The following is a 20,002-nucleotide window of genomic DNA, read 5'->3' on the forward strand; positions in this document are numbered from 1 at the left end:
CAACTCGATGTGTCGCGACTCAAGTGACGTGTGTGCAGATATGATTATCCGCACCCCTAGGGGTGACGGGTAAAAAACTGCATACATGCATGCGTCGGTCGTGGATAAATCTGATGATATTTATCACGCATTTTTTAGTGTTATTTGCTGAACGACATTTTTTTTTGCAGACATGTTCTTTTTTGGCCATAGTTTTTATTATTTTTAAGAAGATTACAATAAATATGTTTGTAATTATATCTGGATTTACATTATATGTATACATTTACGCCTTCCGCCATTTTAAGAATACTTTGGAACGAGCATCAAGCTTCACTGGGAGACAGACTGACGGACAATTTAATTTGACGTTTCAAAAGTGCCTAATTGAGGATTAACTGAAATAAATGACTTTGACTTTGACTTTGACAACAAACAAAAACTTTAGGTACGCGAAAAAAATATCGAAGAAAAAACTAAACTTTACGAATAAATTATAAAACTATTTAAACGAACATCAGATTTATCCCATTCTTACCACCCATGTGTCAACCGGGGATTGTAAAGGCAAAAGTCGCGGTTAGATTCCAGATTGGCGACCGCGCGGTCTTTCCGACCGGAGGGTCGCACCCCGCGTGTTAGGGTTACAAGTTTTGTGGCTTGTCGCACTTTAGGTATTCGGGTTATCCCATCGAATGAGGTTTACGGCTATTTTAGGGTTAACACTGACATTTTATGGAGTGCATTCAATTCAAAGAAAATTTATTGTTTTGTCAACAAGCACTTTTATTGGAGTAATTAAAATTGTTGTTTTTTTTTTAATTTATTAAATGGTAGTAACGTTTTATTAGTTGTTGGAGTAGAGAAATATATTACTACGTAATGAAATACGACACTGGCAGTCATCGTTTGAGGTAGTTGCCACTTAATACAGAAAACAAAAAAAAACAAACTAGAAGCACGTTTTATTTCTTTATTTGAAAATCGAAACAAATGTCAAATGCGACCATAAACAAAAACGTTAATAAGACAGCATTCCTCAGTTTCCATTAAATACAAAAAAAACACTACATTTTTCACATAAACTTGGCTAAAAGCGAAAAAATCCCGTTAGGTAAATAAAATTCAACGACAAAATTGCCTAAAAAGCTCATTAAAAGTATCATCAGTGTAATATCGAGTCGTGATTTCCGTTGTCGGCAAACTTCTTCTTTTGTCCTGTTTAATTGTGAGGCTACACAACACACGGGGAATTAACCAAATGAGGGTGCAGTGCATCGAGCTGCTCCCTTTTACCTGCAGCCTGCAGTACAATCGGAACCAACTTAGAAACGGAGGAATATTTACCCCTATTTGGAAACCAAACTGTTGTACCAACTTTGGTTTTATTTCCTTCGTGTATCGCACAGACATTAAGAAACTAGATTTAGAAAATTAACGATCACCATTTCCTTATTTAATTAAAAATCTATAAAAACATGACACCTACTTCGTTAACGAGAATATCATAAAAAAAATCTTCAATAAAAAATGTATTTTAATCATTTTATTGACGAAAACGTAACATGATCTCTAACTATGACACTAAATCACCTTGTAAAACCCATAATTAGTACTAAAACCTAATGCGTTGCCCACACAGGGGCTTATCGGGAACCCATCTCGGTAGAACTGTACAATTAAACAAAAGGACTCTCGTGACCGGCGCTTGCGCTCACGACGCCGCCATTAGCGCTGCACCGTAGGCGTAATTAAAAGAGTTACAATACAGTACTGGCGAATTAAAAACAATTAACTGGGACCCGAATTGAGCACAATGCTCGTCCTGTGCACGACTTACGCAGAATGTTCAGCAGTAAGGCCGGGGTACATGCGCACGGCCGTGTTCCCGCGTGAAATGTTGCCCGCGCGACGCGGAAGACGTCGCCTTGTTTGTTTGTATTGTTTTGTTTTGTTGAAATTAATTTTGTAATTAGTGAATAGTTGAACGCGAAACGTTTTAAAGGTTGGCTTTTTTTGTCATAGATCGGATTTTTGTGATACATTGATGCCTTTGTTATGAAAAAAAAAACCTATTTAGTTTTAATTTCAAGTTTGTAGAACGATATAATGTAAGAATATTTCTACAACACATGCAATGTAAGAGTCTACTCCATCGCACACAGAGTAAGGCCACAAAAATCAATCACTTAACGCGAATAAAAAGCCCGACTGTGCTAATCGAGCCGTCAAATTGGGTTTTCAACGTTTAAGCTTATTCTGTGAAAGTGCTGAATCGCACTGACACCCCACGGCCGGGGCGAGGGTGTGACGTCACTACATCACTAGCATTTTTCTCTTTTTTCATGGTACTGCGATTCTATTACCGCCACAAACCGCCCGCATTGCCCACTGACGTCATTAAAATCAGTCACGCTTGACATTTTTATTAATTTTCAAAATTCGAACTGTGATACGGTTATGGTTTGAAATTATTTTTTATTTAATTAAGTGGCAACTCTAATGAGGGTTGCCAGTGTCGTGTTTCGTTATAGAAATGTGAGTTTGAGGGTGCCTGAGGCCAACTCTTATTGTTGTGTCCCTCATTTTAAATTATCGGTTATCAGTACTGTATCGGTTTACAGCTGGTGAAGTTTTTTGTTGTGGTAAAGCACACATGGACCCCTATAAAGCGTCAAATATTTTTACTTTAAAAAAATGTTACTCGCGTGCCAAGAATACAAAAAAGGAAGCATTTCGAATTGATCTATTATAGATTTATTTTTTCTGACACTTGAAACGTAGTCGGTTCATTCCTGTTCCTGTATAAAAATTATAGATAAATCATTGCAGCATTCAAAACAATATAATACATGAATTATTTCGTGACATAGTACATAAATTAATTAGATTCACTCTATTGTTTATTTTAGTGATTTGTAGACGTAGTGTACAATGACCTTATAAGTATAGTGGTTGGTCCAGCCTAGGTTCCGCCGAAAGGCAAACAAAACGGACAAAATTCAAAGCATTTCCTAACACCAATACCTACAACAGCGCACAACAAAAACAATACATTAAATAACATCTCGTCGAAAGCTAGACAGACGATCAAAAAAGCGAAAAAACCGACTGTAGAATAGTCTGGCGAAAAAATCGTGCGGTATATATGAGTACATCGTGTACGGTGTACTACCACGACTGACGACAATGCGACTTTTTTGTCGTACGGTCCATGGCTTTTTGAACTGGAATTTTTTCACTCCATTCGGTCGACGGGCAGGAGAGCTTTATTTCACCCCGTCAGCGGTTAGGGCTGGTCGTGTTTTGTTTTTTACATTTTTATTTTGAGAAATAAATTCAATTATTGCTTCTTTGGGTATTCGTTTTTACTTAGAAGTGCACTGAGATTTGTAGTCTTTTTGTGGATAAGTTGTGTGCATTTTAAATAGTAAGCTTTGTTTTATATCTTTTGATTAATGTCATCAATGTCTAAGCGGGATCAATGTCATTGACAAATATGTCTCATGACCAAGCTCTATTCAAATATCCTTTTATAACATTTTTTTCCAAACCAAACGATAATCTCAACAAACCATTCGTTAATCACAAAGTAATTGCCCACAAACTTGGTCCAACACAGCCTTTTAAGAAAATATAAAAGCTCTCTTATCTTAAAACGACATGGAAAAACTATTTCTTAATTGGCAGCCCTAGCCGTGCGTTAGTTTCCAACTCGGACAGTAGCCGTCCTCCCGTTCCGTGTACGTACAGTCGTGTCCAGCTAAACGCTAAGTGTTAGCGATGTCACAATGAAACAGCAGCTGTCCCCGACTGTACACTACAATACACCAAGTCTCTATTTATTTTATAGAATACAAATAATTAAAACCATAAAAGGACACCCTTTTTTCAATCACATTCTAAATTCAAACTGACCCGATTATTCGATTAATATTACTAGGCTACTCGTAATTAGAGCGAATAGAATCGATGATAATCCACCATTCAGGCACGTAACACAAATCAGTTCAAGTTACATCATAAAAAAAAACACAAACCACTTGTTAATTCCATTAAAAAACACAATAGAAAACATCGAATGAGCAATAATCGAGTTTAATCTCTAAATTGAGCAACAATTATGTCGTTATTGAACCGATAAAATCTCTGATCACAAACAATACCATAACATTTTTGTTACTAAATTAAAAGGTTGTGCGATAATCGACTAAAAAGTATCGATAAAGATCGAATAGAAGCACGTGTTACACGTTTTAGACAATACGTTAAGCTGAGTACTTTCGATCCGCTCGAAGTGACTTTGTCGAGAGGTATCGTCGGTGTCAAGTGCGCACTGATCTCCGTCGATCGCCACTACAAAGCCTGTAGTACGTGATTAAACCGCGAATGTCAAAGTGCAAAGATCGGCCCTTTGTTGCGCCTCCATCAGTCAATGCTTCCCGTACTGATGTGTTCATTCATCAAAAATTCGCTCGCGGCAAGTAATATGTGTGTATTTTATGAGGGGTTAATGGAAACTTGTGGTGGGGTATAGATAGTATAATCGAAAAAACAATTTTAACAAAAAAACCGACTTCAAAAAATAAATATTCCAAAACAAATTAATATGCACTAAAAAGTACAAGAAATAATTGCGTATTTTTCAACAACTTAATAGATCAACTAACTTTACTAACTCATCACACACATTATAATGTAAGTAGGTACAATTATTGTTATTTCTGGAGTTCGGATTATATCACAGAATAAGCGATGCGTATCAGATATTGACGTTGTAACAACATAAAAGTAGGCACTCGTCGTAATGTAACCGAGACACATTTATTGACACAAGCTGAAAAATATATTCATTTTTCGAAATAAAAGTCTACTTAATGCGGCTGTCAGTTAACGAGTTATTCCAAACAGCTATTCATTACAGGCTAATAAATTCTGGCTTTTAATGCTTTTATTCACATTCCCGCCACATATCATAATCGGTGGCTCGCCCCCGAACACGAGTGTGTGTCAATCTTTCGTTTTTCCGCCACGAGCGCGCGGTCAGACCTCTTTGTTATTCAAATTAAACACGCCCAGATGGACAGACGCGCACAGGGGAATAATTAACTTATGTATTTTAAAAATACCTTTTCACCGCGTAAATGGAAATATTTTAATATAAAAGAGGCCTTAATAGCTAGGTGGCCACGTCGATGATTTCAGTCGTTACTTGTACAGTTACAGTTTCATAATTCATGGTGGACATAAATTTCACGTGTGGTACGAATCAAAGGCATAAAACAAGTCTTGTGCGTCGTGTGATTTAAACTTACTTTAAATTTAATCTTCCTACTAAAGCTAGGATCCAGCCTAACAGGTGATTTACTCCATCGTTAGTGAAGGCTAATTCTTCCGCGTTCTCGCGTATCTGCGTTGTTTCTATCTCGCTCTGGCGATGCGGGGCAGGTTTACGACGTCATTAATGTTATCACAACGATGCGATGGGCCGCCGCGCGCCACTACAAACTCACGGCGTACGGAACTTGCGTTAGTTGGCGGCCGGCTATGAAATAATGTTATGATATTTGTTTCGGTTTTCTCGCACGTAGCATTTTTCCTTGTTATGTTATTTACGTTATTGTAATCGGCTATAGTGCTGGCTGTGGTATTTGTAGCGTAACTTAATCTGTGTTTCGCCTATTGGTCTCGCAGCGAGTTTGTGACATCGCCCGTTGAAAGTTTATGCGAAAACGATAGGCCGGTTTATAGTCGCGCCGTTCGTGTAGTTTGATTATACGCTATTTGTATTCGTTACGTATCATTAGAGATAAAAGTTATACGTTTTAATAAAATGAAAAGCGAAATTAAATAGAAATATGTGATTTAATGTTCATTTTCAAATTGATTGCTGCTATTTGAATGTATATGAGGTGTTTACAACTTCCTTTTGAGTGGAATATAAAAGAAAAAGGGTTTTAATGACTATCGTAAAATGCGAAGTAGGTTATCCTAAATACCATCATTATCACTGCGATGGTAATAAACTTTCTATAATACAACACTGGCACGAAATAATCGATGACATGTTGAAATATTTTTATTATTTAATTGGTATTAGTCACATAAATTTATTATCGAATAACTTACTAACTAACGAACTCGACTAAAAAAATGTCACCTCTCTAATTGTCAAAATGCTTTTTTATTAATCTATTCTTTTCTATTTGTCATTTCGAATATTATTACAAAAGTTGAAACATTAATCTATGGTCATTATAAACATTGACAACCGTTTCTCTGTTTCTAATTGACTTTATAATCTATGATGCATTTTTTAATTTAAAAATATCTTTCCAATAATTTTAATCATCATAAAAAACGAATCAATCTGATCCAATCAACGCAACGGTAACTACTGCTTAACATTTCTTATGTTTATAAACAACATTATTAATTAATTATTTAAATAAAATGGCCCGACCAATTAATACTCAATCAATAAATAGAAATGCCTCTATTTAGTAACTTATTGGATTTTCACCTAAAGCTGAAAGGTTAATTAATGAAATTGACATTTTCAAATAAAAATATTAAACAAGATAATAATCTATAGCTTATCGATTAATTTGAGCGAATAAATCAAAACAATTTTCTCGATTAGGCGCCATTCTTTTTTCAATTTGCGAAAGAAAACGTTCGATATAAGGCTGCGTACACACTGACCGCATTCCGTCTTGCAGTGTCAGCGTGCTATTATGCGGGACGAAGTCGCGAGACCTCGCTATCAGTATCAGTGACACCGGGCCACTGTTGTGAACGACTCTCTGACCCACTTGCCAACTGTATTGTTCTTTTGTCAGTCAAATGACTGTTCAGGAGGATGCGCTTTGTAATGTGACGTCGGGTATGACCTGACCGGTCATGTCTTGCCCTTTCTGAATAGGTAAAGGTTTGAGGGAAATTTAGGGAGTATCTTAATGAAATTGCTTGCTTTGTGCCCGTTTTGGCGGTGATAATAATGTGTTATATGTGTTGGTAGATGTTATTGTACCAAAACATTGTTTTAATGTAAGCGTACTACGTAATTGCGACAATAAACTTAACACACAAATGCCTTTAAAACATAAAATGTGTATAATTAAAAATAAAAAATATATCTCAAAAACCTCATATTACTTCAACCTCGTTAAGTCGTTGCGCAATAAACATTAAAGACTAGATCTTGAAATTCTCCAAAAAATTATCAAGTCCCGTTACCTTACAATATGAGTGCATTAAAAAAGACAGTTCCGCGGTAACTGCAGCGCATTCCCTGCATACACATCTTGGAATTATGTAGCTATGTCATTCACGATGCCGCGGCCGTTACGAAATCATTATGTCTAAAGAATTCACATAAAAACGCCGAAAAAAATATGCTTTTCTACGTCTCTTTGTAATTTCTTCATCAAATTTTTTACTGATTGTATGGAACCGGGTGCGGTAGCGAGTATTTTTGTGACGTCGTTTGGTGCCTCAGTAGCGCCACCCGCCGCGTAGTTTATGCCGCGCGATCGTGCGATATCGCGCCAATGTGGTGAGCACGCACCTTTATATTACAGTATTATGTTACCAACATACCAAAGTTACGCGATTTGCTTAAACATATTCGCATTCCGTATTAGGTAAATCTAATTTACAGATTTAATTTACAGTTGACTCTGTATTCTCGTTTATGACGGCGCCGCGTAAAATATTACACAGCTTCCTACCTAAAATGGTAAACGATCGCCGACCATGGACAATAAATGCCTTATTAGTATTATTTATGTAACGCTTACATATCAATTTTCCATAAACAGTTTCAGATGCGAAGATTAAACGGTTTTTGTCTGTTTAATACCAATCAGATTTTATTTGATGAGTTTTTTATTGGGATACGAGCGATTATTGGCTAGATAGGAATAATCTTCTTACGTTTTGATTGGATAAGCTTTTAACGAAGTTTAACGTCGAAAAAAAATATATCTGGGTTCAAATGTTTGTAATTGTTAGCAGTTAGTTACGTACAAATCGTTACGCTTTGTCGAAATGTACAATTAAAACGGTGATTTGAAAAGCACGCGGCAATATTACGAGATTGTCTGACAACACCCCCACAGGGAACCGTTGTACCAAATACCATTGTAATAACAACAAAAACCTATTTACAAATACTCCGCTAACGCCCACTCAAAAGGTGTTTATTTAAAATTTTATAACACAATGCTGAAATGTCACATTTTTTCACTTTTCGCGCCATTTGATGCCCGTTGTCATTACCAATATTTTATTGCGTTTCCCTAAAACCTTTGCCAAATAAATAACGTCCTTCCTGCTTTGTATTAAGAACGTTGGAACACGAATTTCGATTTTCTCGACGGAAAATTCAAATTTGTTCGATAACGCTGGCCGTCTCTCGTTTTTTTTTTCTTTCGGACACGTGTCTATGGTACCTATGGACGTCCAATTTGTGTCTATTGATCTATTGTTAGGAATCTTTTGAATTTAATACCTTTCAATGTTATTATCTGTCATAAAAGTTAGATATATTTTTTTCTTTTATCTTTCTTTGAATCATTTCGCCGATGTCTGTGTGCGAAATGTCTGTTGGAATAAACGAATATTACTTTGCAATAATTACAGACAAGATGGCTACTGTTTTTGTTCAAATGTCACTTCGGGATGGTATATATTATTTTATGTTTTTCTCTTGACTAATAAGAGTTACCTAACTCCAACCTAACTACACACCTCTGCTTTTAATTTCTCCTAAAAACTGTAGAAAATTCGAACTACGTATTGTATCATAAACTTAAGGAAACCTCTACCTATAGATACAGGGGTGTTATTCTCAAGATCGGAATCTCAGTGACAAACACAGGGTCCTATTGTGGTAGCTAAATTCGCTTCGCTATTTCCGATGTACTTACAAGATTATTTTATTATTGTCAAACCGTTCGAGATTTTATCGTTCGAAGCGTGCCCTAAAATATAGGATCCGATGTCTTTCGAGAAATAGGTTACCTTTAGAAATCAGACAATATGGTTCAAATGGCTCGTTCTATATGGACCAAGGCAGATTATATTATGGGTGAGGTAATGGCATCTTGTTTTTGTTATTTTAAATAACTTATTGTGACATGTTTTTATATTGTCTCGTAGTAAGATATATAATTCGTTCATTCGAAACAAATTGTCTTTGAAATGCTTTACTTTTAACTTTATATTCAGTATAATTTTGTTTCTCCATTCGTTAAAATCAAAATGTCTCCTAAACTAGTTTTATATCGACGTATTTTTCTTTTTTATTTCATTAGTCTTTGAAAATATGAAACTGAATTAAAATAAATCAGCTTAAAAGCTTTGGTAAACACAAATTTTGATTCAAAACCCAAATCTCACTAGCTTAAGATTTTATAACAAAGCCTCATTGTAAGATTTTGTATTGTTCACCTATACCTCATATCGGCATTCACGTATTGTCGGACATACAACACGCAAGCATATCAAACTATCCTACACTATCAAACAGATTTTCAATTCTAATACTATAGTTAATAAGGTTAAAAATCCATTAAAGATGTTTGAGATATTGGTATACTTTTCTGTGCAAGCGTTTGGACTGTAGATATCTTTGAACCATAAACAAACATCTGCTTTTCCCGCCTACAGTTTGGTATTACGCCTCCTTGCTGCAAATACATTTCAAAAAAAGAATTCGTTTAAAAAAATCTATTTGCTTTTATAATCTGTGGTCTTCTTACCTACGTGTTAAAAAAAACGATTTAGATTAATATTGTTACATTTGCTGATATTTCTAATAGATTATTGGTTTAAAGTTTCAGATTTTAATAACAGAAAGATTTTTAATCTAGAACTATCCATAAGCCAAAATGATTCACTATCTTTAATAATGTAGGTATCTAGTCGTTCTAAAGCACAGAAGCTATTAACAGCTTCAAGCTTCACAAACACTATTCAAGCGCATTGTTGGGCTCCAAAAAAGTGTACTACTCAAAAAGTTGATACTAGTCACCATCTCACTTATAAATAAACACGGCTACACTAAAAAACATCAAATATTTAAAATTCCAACGCACACAATTGCTCGTACATTAAAAATTTAACTTTTTTACGTTAACGAGCGTTCAGTTCAATTGGAAACGGTCAGTGCACGATTAATTACACGGCCAATTACAATCACTATAGACTTCTAAACTATAAAAAATGCTCCAATCACAATCACATAGAAAAATATACAACACAAATTAAATACAATCAAACAAACTATGAAAGTATTTTATAAAAAACCGTGTCACTAAAACACCCGCATAACCCGTAAATCGACTAATGAGTGACGATTATTTTTATTTTTCATAAACGATACACACTCGCTCGATGCGGGCCATCGATTTAATTCTCGATTATCACCCTTTAGTCGATTATTTAATGAGAGTCAATGAGATTCGTCACACTGAAATCTGGAGGGCAATCGGTTACTCGAATAACGATTTATTTATATTCTTTCTCGTTATATTGAGCTTGATTAAATTGTTGGTTCTTCATAGAAGATAGATTTACTTCAATTTGCTGTTCCATCTGCTATTAACCAAACAAAATTTTAATCACTCACACACATGTCGAACCAGATCAAAATAAGCCAAGAGAGCATGTTGATAATCATGAAGAAATTGATCCTACAAACAAAATGTTTCAATGAAAAGAAATATGTATCACTTTTGGAAAATACATACCTTTTCTTAAGCTTACTGGCACTATCATGTAATGCCCCAAGTGTTGCAAGCGTTCATAAGCCACGGTAACCACTTACTATCAGGCGGGCCATGTACTTTCTTGCCATCGTCGTGGTATAAAAAATATATCAATATTGCATCACTACCGTTAGTATGATTTTGGTTTACGTTTAAAGTATAAAGTGCTCTGATTGGTTGGTTTATTCGAACCGGCCAATCAGAGCGCCGAACTCGCTCTCGTTTTCGTTCAACGTAAAGCAAACTCGTACTAAGGGTACTGTTCATAAACGGGCATTTAAAAAAATAAACAAAGTCCAAAATCCACTGGTTTAATTATGATTGATACATTAAATTACTTGACTCCAGCTCGCTAACCACCAATTGTTATGACCTCTGTTGTGTGTGCTGAATTACTGTAAAATGCAATCCTTTATTGGACATCTTCTAAATTAATCACTTGATTTAGAAGAAGCTTTGTTTATTTTTTAATTGTTTTTAATATTTTTGTGCAAGCATTTTCAGTAAAAACTTTATACGAGTAACTAACTGAATAATTGATCTAACACGTTACATGTCATCATAAAGTATAAAGAATAACCTAAGATAGAATTAAATAAACATATTTTTCTTACATAAACAAAACTATATTAATTATTATTTTCAAGGCATGCTTATGAGCAGCATTACACGATACATATCGCCGCGTCGTGTAGCAATGCCTTTAGCATGGCTTGAAATTAGTCGAGTTCCTCGTCAAACAGTTACGTGAATAGAGCGATAACATTATAATGAATCAATTTTACCTACCAAAAGCCTGTATCCTCCAAACCATCTAATAATGATGGTTCCTCATGATTAAAATGCTCTCCATCATAAACAAAGCATCCTCAAACTCAACATTGATATAATTCAAGCCCTCGACACATCGGCGCCATCCACTGATAAGTACATACATATATAAGAATTCATTGTTCATGATAGAGCATTGATTCCCTGGGTCAGATCTGTTGACACCACCATCAATACTGTTTAACAGTGGTATCGAATCACGCTCATGAAGGGTTTTTATTGGTCTGCGCTGGTCGGCCGTACTGAGGTCATTTTGAAAGATTTCGTTCAGTTTCAATGGGATTGAAGGTTGATTTTGAGTAGTAAGAGAGAGGTAAGAGTAAGAGAGAGTAAAAGATTGGTAACTTCTTTGATTAAGTATACAATCTTGACTTCTATTTTGTAGGTTTATCAGTGTTTTAAGAAATGTATACAAAAGATTGCAGGATAGCAATATTTATTCTTTAACTGGAATATAAAATATCTAGACTTTCTGCCCTCTAAAGATTTGCATTTCGTTAGGAGCATTTTTAAGGAAATCTACATAAAGCATTTCTTAAACATTATCATCCATACAAGTGTTAGCTTCATCGCAAACAATAACAGTCTCCTTAAACAAATCAACACGGAACCCAATCAACAAATTACGCAACTAACAAATGACGTCATTCATTCAAAACCTACTTAAAAATTTAACACGACACTCCTTCATCCATTCAATTAGGTTCACTCGTTCATTCCGACCAATATTTACTGCATCCACGGCGGGGTCGTTTCAATTAAAATATATTACATTGTTACGATGTCCGGCGGGCGCAGGGTTAATTGCTATTGCACCGTCTTTGCCTGATCTTTGGTCTTTTGGATCATTGTCGTACACCTTTCGATTTGATAGTGCAGGGTTGAGATTATCGACCCTTGAATTCTTTTTGGGAACTATTTATGAGATTCTTCACTTTTCTAGCTTTTCTCCTGTCAAAATTTATTTATTTTACTTTTGTTTTGTCTATTACTCATAATTCAACTATTTACCCAGTTCTGGTACTTACAGACAAATCTTTACCATCACCAACGCTATTTCCTTCCCCAACAACCCTTAAATTCTTAACCCCCAAAAGGCCGGCAGCTTACTTGTAACGCTTCTGGTATTAAAGATGTCCATGGGCAGCGGCGAGTGCTTACCACCAGGTGATCCGTCTGCTCGTTTACCGGCTTATACCATAAAAAAACCAAACCCAATCCCAAAATTTTCCTGACATCTAGATCAATATCCTTCACTCCTACCTATCATCTTTCAACAATCCTATAACTAACTGCTGTACATACAATCTGAATGAGCTTCCTAAGCTTGACAATCATCGAGTCGACAGCAGATAGCTCTATTAGTCTATTAGACCCATTTAAGGCCCAGTTAAATGGACCCGCCACCTGCTTCGTCTTGCCTAATCTTGACCTCTTTCGTGGGTCTTCTAATCCGTAGTTAACTTGTCTTAGTTAAATGAGATGGTTTTAACTGTTTCGTCTGAATTTCGTGTACGTTTTCAAATTTTTTTTTTTTTGGTTCGATCGATCACTTATTGTAAGTTAATGTGTTTATAGATATAGATACATATGAGGCGTCAGAGATTTGTGATCAGCTTCCCTATCACCGGTTTACTACATAGGGTCTACGCTACTGTTACTACTACTTTTATCTTATCTACTACAAATTTTTCAATGGTATTCTCTCGTTGCTATTCATTAGCTGTTCGTGTATGCTATTGGTGTAATGTAATCAGATTACAATAATTTCCATTTTTCGTTTCGAGTTTTTTTTTTATATAAATTATGGTCCCAAAATCTTCTGAATCAAATCATTTCTTCTTCTATATCTTCAGAATTCTAATGTTATTTACTATAGTAACTAGTAAGTACTGACCATTACAATGGTCTAGTATATAAACAATACCATCTCACTCCCTCCATATGTGCGGAAATGCAAATTACAAAACTTATTGTTCAGCTTACAAACAAACGCCTCACAACATCCTTCAATACACACAAAATAACCACATTCAAATTTCAACTTTAACATCTAAAGCTCAAACCTCAAAATTCTTACAACTGATTTTTCTCTTCTTTTCTTGTTGCATCGTCAACTGAAACCGAACTCAGAGTCTAAAGAAGTAAGGTAGAGATTCAATTGTTGGTTGGGAGTGTATCAATTACGGAGCAGCTGTCACCATTTAGTGGCATCGCTGGAACAATTAGGACAAGTGACCACAATTATGGTGGCAGGATTGCGTCATAGCATCCCAAGACGTTTACAGCGTAGACATACGAATTAGAATTAATAGTTGCCGTTTATTGAATGAAAATGTAGGTTGTTAGTTCGGGCCTCTTATGACGTCATTGTACTTGATAGGCTTGTGTATGATGGTAGATAGATAGATGCTCTAGTATCACCTAATGAAACTGCAGTACGGATGATCTTAATTAGTAAGAACTGATTTAGATTTTCTGAAACTTCACCAAAATGGAGTTGTTACAAGCAGCACTATAATCACTAATTCAAGGTTTCGTTTTAAAAATGACATCACACCTCTATTATGTCATTTTTAAAACGAAACATTGGAACATTACTTATTTCTAAACGACCAAAATATCCCTAAGGCTTGACTAACCGTATAACCTAACCGAAAATCATAGTTGACTCACGCAAATTTATGGAGAAAAGCTCTACTAGCTTCGAATCACTGATCTCGATTAATTTACGTGAGTAAGCCGTGATTTTTAGTTAATTTAATATGTCTCACGATAGTTATTATAAAAAAATAACCTATAACCGTATCAAAAACTATACCATACAATCCTCAAAAACAACTCACATAGCAACAAAACCCAACAAATGAAGCTACATATACATAAAATGCAATAGAACAAGTTGTATGTTCAACTAACATTAAAAGTGACGTGCAACCATGATGTGTAATTATAAATTAACCTAGTTGTCCGATGAGAATGCTCCAAGTGGGTAAGACAATTAAATGATTGTTAATTCAGGTTTGTACTGGAGTAATCTACATGTAAATTAAATGAAGCTTTAACTTTTTAAATTGTTGTAGAGTCACTTTAAGCCATGGCTTTATCACAGTCACATTAAGTCCAAGAGAGCCATGCTTCGGCACGAACGGGTGATACCACGGCCTCACAGAAAACCAACGTGAAACAACACTTGCGTTGTGTTTTGTTGTGTAAGTGAGGTTACCTGAGGCCCAATTAGCCACCTTCCCAATCTTCCCGATCCCCGATTCCCCAACAACCCTTAAATTTCTAACCCCCAAAAGGCCGGCAACGCAATTGTAACGCCTCTGATATTTCGGGTGTCCATGGGCGGCGGCGATTGCTTACCATCAGGTGATACGTCTGCTCGTTTATCGGCTTGTACCATAAAAATCATAAAACTTTGCAGAGTTAGTTTTATCTCTATAACAACATTCAACATCACAACAAAATCAGCAGTTTTAAGTGTGAAGACGCTTCAAATACTCTATATATTTGAAACTTGGATATTCAATTAAACGCAATACATTCTTGGCTTTGCACAAAGTAGCAGATAAGAGTGAGAATAACCGTGAGAATGATATAAAGCAAAACCTCATTTGACAAGTCCAAAACAAAATAATTTGACAATAAACAATGACGTCACAGCATCAACGTCCAACCTTTTTCACCCAAAATAAAGGGGATGGTTTGGACAGTAATTACACTCCAGAACCAGTGATGCGGACATCTGGCTGGCATCATAACGACAGCGATGTTTACCGAGCCATATCTTTACTATATAACAATAAAAAATATTAATGTGCCGCGTAAATGTGGCGCCTTAATCGCATTACGTCCTCCGGTCCCTTAGAACCCCGCGAGCGTTCACGGGTTATAATACTTATTCATTTTTATTTTGAGGGTTGCAAGGATTAATCTTTCCTTTGTTTCGTTTCGACTGTCTTTAAGATTTTTTAAGTTTGAAAATTGGAACGGTTTTTAAAGGGTTGGATTATGGTCATAAATTGGTATTATAATTTTTTTGCATTTTGTTTCTTTGCAAACTAAAACGTGATACCCAAATGTTGAACTGACGATTGCAGGATTAGTCATAATTGTTACTTTTTAAATGTACATCTTTAAACACGTTTATAAGAAGTCTTATAAAATATTCATTTTACTGGAATAGCTAACCAATACTTTATTAGCGCAGAAGCTATGTCACCTAAAAACTCTTTAAGTTTTACAATAAGCATATATCTATTACATAGGTTTATATCTCTTATACACTTTAGCACCTACAATATATTTTACAAAAAAGTCCATTAACTAAAATCATGGTTTACTCACGTAAATTAATAGAGAAAAGCTCTACTAGTTTCGAGTCACAGAGGGACTCTTCATCATGAGCGTGCGCAAACGCGACATAGACTTAGTAGAGCTTTTCTCCATTAATTTACGTAACTAAACCGCGATGTTAGTTAACAAAAAAGTCCTATAAACCAAAATTTGTAACCCAAACACCAATATCACAACCACAACATAAGATTTCCTCAATATTACCATGTAACAAGTTGCCTAACAGCGTTGAATCATTGGATTCTTAGTAAACTCACTAAACTCACGCCTCCTCGCAACAATTTAACATGCATGTGCTAATAGACTCAACACAAAAGCTAAAGCGATAATATTACAAAACTAAAACTTAATAAGATCTTAAAATGTCCACTAACAACTCATTAGAATCTCTAGGTGTTACAACATGATTATAAAAGAGATGATAAATGCATTGGCAACACCCATTGATTAGAATGTTAGTAAATATTGGTGAAAATTGGGACTTAATCAAGTTTAATGTTCTATAAAGATAGTAGAAAGGTGAGAAGGCCCGTAATCTTTTCTAAAAGACTAAAGAAAGCCCTTACTGCAGTACTCAGAGTCATTTAATGGTTACTTAACCCAGTCCTTAGCAATTATTTTCGAAATATAATCGTTAAGTAGTCATTAAATGTCTCTGAGTAAGCCAGTTAATCTTTAGTCAAAAAATCACCAAGTTAAATGTAGCAAACAGTTTTTCTGTTACATTAAACCTTTTTTGATGGCAACATTAGTATAAGCACAGGTATTTCCACCGTTATAGGGGAGTAAAATAGATTTATGACGCATTAAAAACAATAATAGGAGATTAGGACGACAATTCGAGCAACAAAGGTAAAACAGAGGAAATAAATGCAGGAAATAGACAATTGTGAAAGACATTAAACAAAAACCAACTTACCATATCCAAATAAAACTTGCAAAATAATCTTTATCCCTGTAGAAATTAAGAAACTATTGCAAGTGCAACAATCTAACGTGTACCTTTCTTCCTTCCAGATGCGTGCGGTCTGTCAGACGTGCCGCACATAGAAAGCCTACAAGAGAAGTCCCAGTGCGCCCTCGAGGAGTACTGCAGAAGTCAGTACCCCAACCAGCCCACGAGGTTCGGGAAACTCCTACTAAGACTACCTTCGTTACGGACAGTCAGCTCACAAGTTATAGAACAGCTCTTCTTTGTGCGGTTAGTCGGGAAGACCCCCATCGAGACCCTGATCAGGGACATGCTGCTCTCCGGGAACTCATTCTCGTGGCCGTACATGGCGACCATGTGACATACGATGTGGAGGCAGCTGGCAGCGGCATGATCCACGCCCTACGGCTTCCCGCCGTACCTGCCGAGCCAGCGGTTCGACCCCTTCCAAAGGTACCAGCGCGAAGCCCAGCCTGAGGACGCCGTGACCTCCTCAAGCGAATTCCACGAAACAGAAGCGAGCGAAGAGTACTTCGGGTCCAGAACTAGCAGGGAAAGCGAGAGAGCCGATCCCTCTTTCGATCCCATATCAGCCTTCTACGCTCCGAAATCGAACGAGGAGTTCGAGACGACTTCGGAGACACAAAAGAACGCGCAAAAATCCCTGATGATAGACAATCTGTTGAATATTCGACAGGAGTGCAGCGTACCAGACATGAAGTAACGTTCAGTGGGCTCCGTAGTGAATTAGTTCAAGTTTTTGTTCCTCTGTAAAAATAGTTTACTATTTAATAATGTAAATAAAATGTTTTTATTATTGTAAATTGATAGTTAAGAGTTTTTCTACGATGATGGATGGATTTTTTATTTTATTTTTTATTATTATTATATTGTATTTTTTCTGATTGTTCTTTTTTTTGTAGAAATTGTATAAAATCAATTTTTGGATTGATAACGCAATAAGATGTGCATCGGTCGTGCAATGTCGGTGTGTAGTTGTATGTTAGAGATAGAGGAAGGTTTTCAAGGATTAAGAAAACTTTTATACGACTAAAATAAATAGATGTGAAGAACCGTCAATGATGTTAAACTGGGAATGGGAGATGGTGTTCGTATTCATATCAGTAAAGAGGAAAATGTGTTCAACTATTAACTTAGGGAACGCCTGGCAATGAGACTTCTTGTAAATAAACTTCTTACTTAATTTTGTTTTAAGTTTACTCAGTTTTGTTTGATCTTTGGATAACATTCCCAGTTTAAAATCATGATCGAAGAGTTTTTACCTACAAATATGATTGGACGAGGTTCTTTCTTTTTTATTTTCCACTGGTGCTGTCATAACTCAAATATTTACGTAAGATTACGTAATTTTTTATTATTTTTATCGATTCCGTAAAGCATTTATATAGGTATGTATCGTTCCTTTAAAACAAATTGTACAACAAAAAAAAAATATTTTTAGTTAAAAATATAAAACATAGTTGAGTAACATTTTCTTTTTGTTTAAACAATAGTGAGAAATACAAATTTTGTATGCAAAATAGCTATAACTATAAAAATGGTTTTATTTATTATTATTTCTTTGTAATACAATTTTAGCGCAACGTTTTTTTTATAAAAAATATCTGTTTAATAATTTTTTGTATGACCTTAGCCAGAATACTTTTTAATTTGTTAAATAATTCAAATTATTATGGAATTGAATCAATAAGTTTGGAAATTAAAACATTTGCTTGTAAAACACTATTATTAATCTATTAAATAATAATAAAAATATTACTGAAACGAAAAGCAATAACACGATTCTTTTTAAAAATAATTATTTAAAATAAAACAAAATTTACAAACAAATGTTTAAATTTTACAATTTATTATTGTTTTATTTACAAACAAAATTGAGTAAAATCTACAAACAATTATTAGTAAAAGAGAAGCAATGTATTTATTCGCAATAATTGTACAGTGTACGGATGTAAAATATCGTCGGTGTGTGTACGAGAGTGTATGGAGATGTATAAAAAATAAATATTAATGAGGAATAAAATATGTCTCTCTGGATTTTCTTTTTTTATTATTTTTGTTTTAATTCCCCCTCTATTTTGAAAGACAACATCACTTTCATCCAGTTATGAATTATTAATCCTATGTATTGGAATATAATAGGGGCAGATCAATTAGGTACCATAATTTGGATATGATGTTCCATCCATTAAAGGTCGCAGGGAGCCGCTGGATGCAGTACGCTTCCGACCAGCCTATCTGGAAGTTATTGGGGGAGACCTATGTTCAGCAGGCCTCCCCCAATGACATCTTATGGCTGATATGATGATGATGATATTCCACCAGTTATTTGGTTATAATATAAACACAATACAGTAAAACAAGTATCTATGTCATAAGTACTTAAAATCTCACATTTTCAAGTCATAAAACAGATCCAGTTCTTGCCTATTCCATTAAGTAATTTTAGATAAAAGAATCACCCGTTTCACATACTCACATCACACACCCAATCACAAGTAAAATAACCGTTACACATAGTCCCTAACACCTTCACAAAATACTGATATCAAAATCTACCAATGACCAATTCAAAGTAGATAAGCAATCACAGATGTGTACAACGACAAAACTAATCACTCACACAATCTAATCAAAGTCAAAAATCACTGACGAGGCACTAAATCACGAACATCAAAGTCAGCCCTCCCCTATCGAAAACAAAAGTCAAAATCAAATCGCGTCACACGGAAGCCAGAGTTTACACTAATCACCCAATTATAAGTAAACAGCAGTCTATCCGGTGTCGTGTTGTAGGGACACGCAGTAAAACAATTTCGAACAAAACTGGATTGTTGTACGCCAATTTTTACTATTTTCATACTGTGTAAGTTGGGCCAATACAAACGAGTGAACTGTCAAAAGTCATTTTTATCTAGTCTCTCGCTCACACTTATGCCAGTTGTTAAAGAATGAGACTATCCCAATCTCATTCTTTTAACGTGAAACTTCGCACGTTTGTAATAGCCCAACTATACACATACGATGTAATAATCCGGAGCTGCGGACTGCGTAGCGGGTTACAGAGGTCCTGCTCGAAAAGACAGAGTAGGAACGGGGTGGT

The 20,002-nt window shown here is 35.4% G+C and overlaps 1 protein-coding gene across 1 annotated transcript in view; it reads left to right on the top strand.

Moving 5' to 3' along the window:
• Window positions 1–18,936, top strand: part of LOC118274324 (steroid receptor seven-up, isoforms B/C) — a 146,429-nt gene extending 127,493 nt beyond the window's left edge. Inside the window, exon 4 of the mRNA XM_050705126.1 lies at window positions 16,965–18,936. Coding sequence (XP_050561083.1) covers window positions 16,965–17,239 — 275 coding nt within the window. The 3' untranslated portion in view covers window positions 17,240–18,936. The remainder of the gene's footprint in view (window positions 1–16,964) is intronic.
• Window positions 18,937–20,002: the final 1,066 nt, after the last annotated feature.

Source organism: Spodoptera frugiperda, chromosome 3 (assembly GCF_023101765.2).
Source record: "Spodoptera frugiperda isolate SF20-4 chromosome 3, AGI-APGP_CSIRO_Sfru_2.0, whole genome shotgun sequence".
Taxonomy (NCBI): domain Eukaryota; kingdom Metazoa; phylum Arthropoda; class Insecta; order Lepidoptera; family Noctuidae; genus Spodoptera; species Spodoptera frugiperda.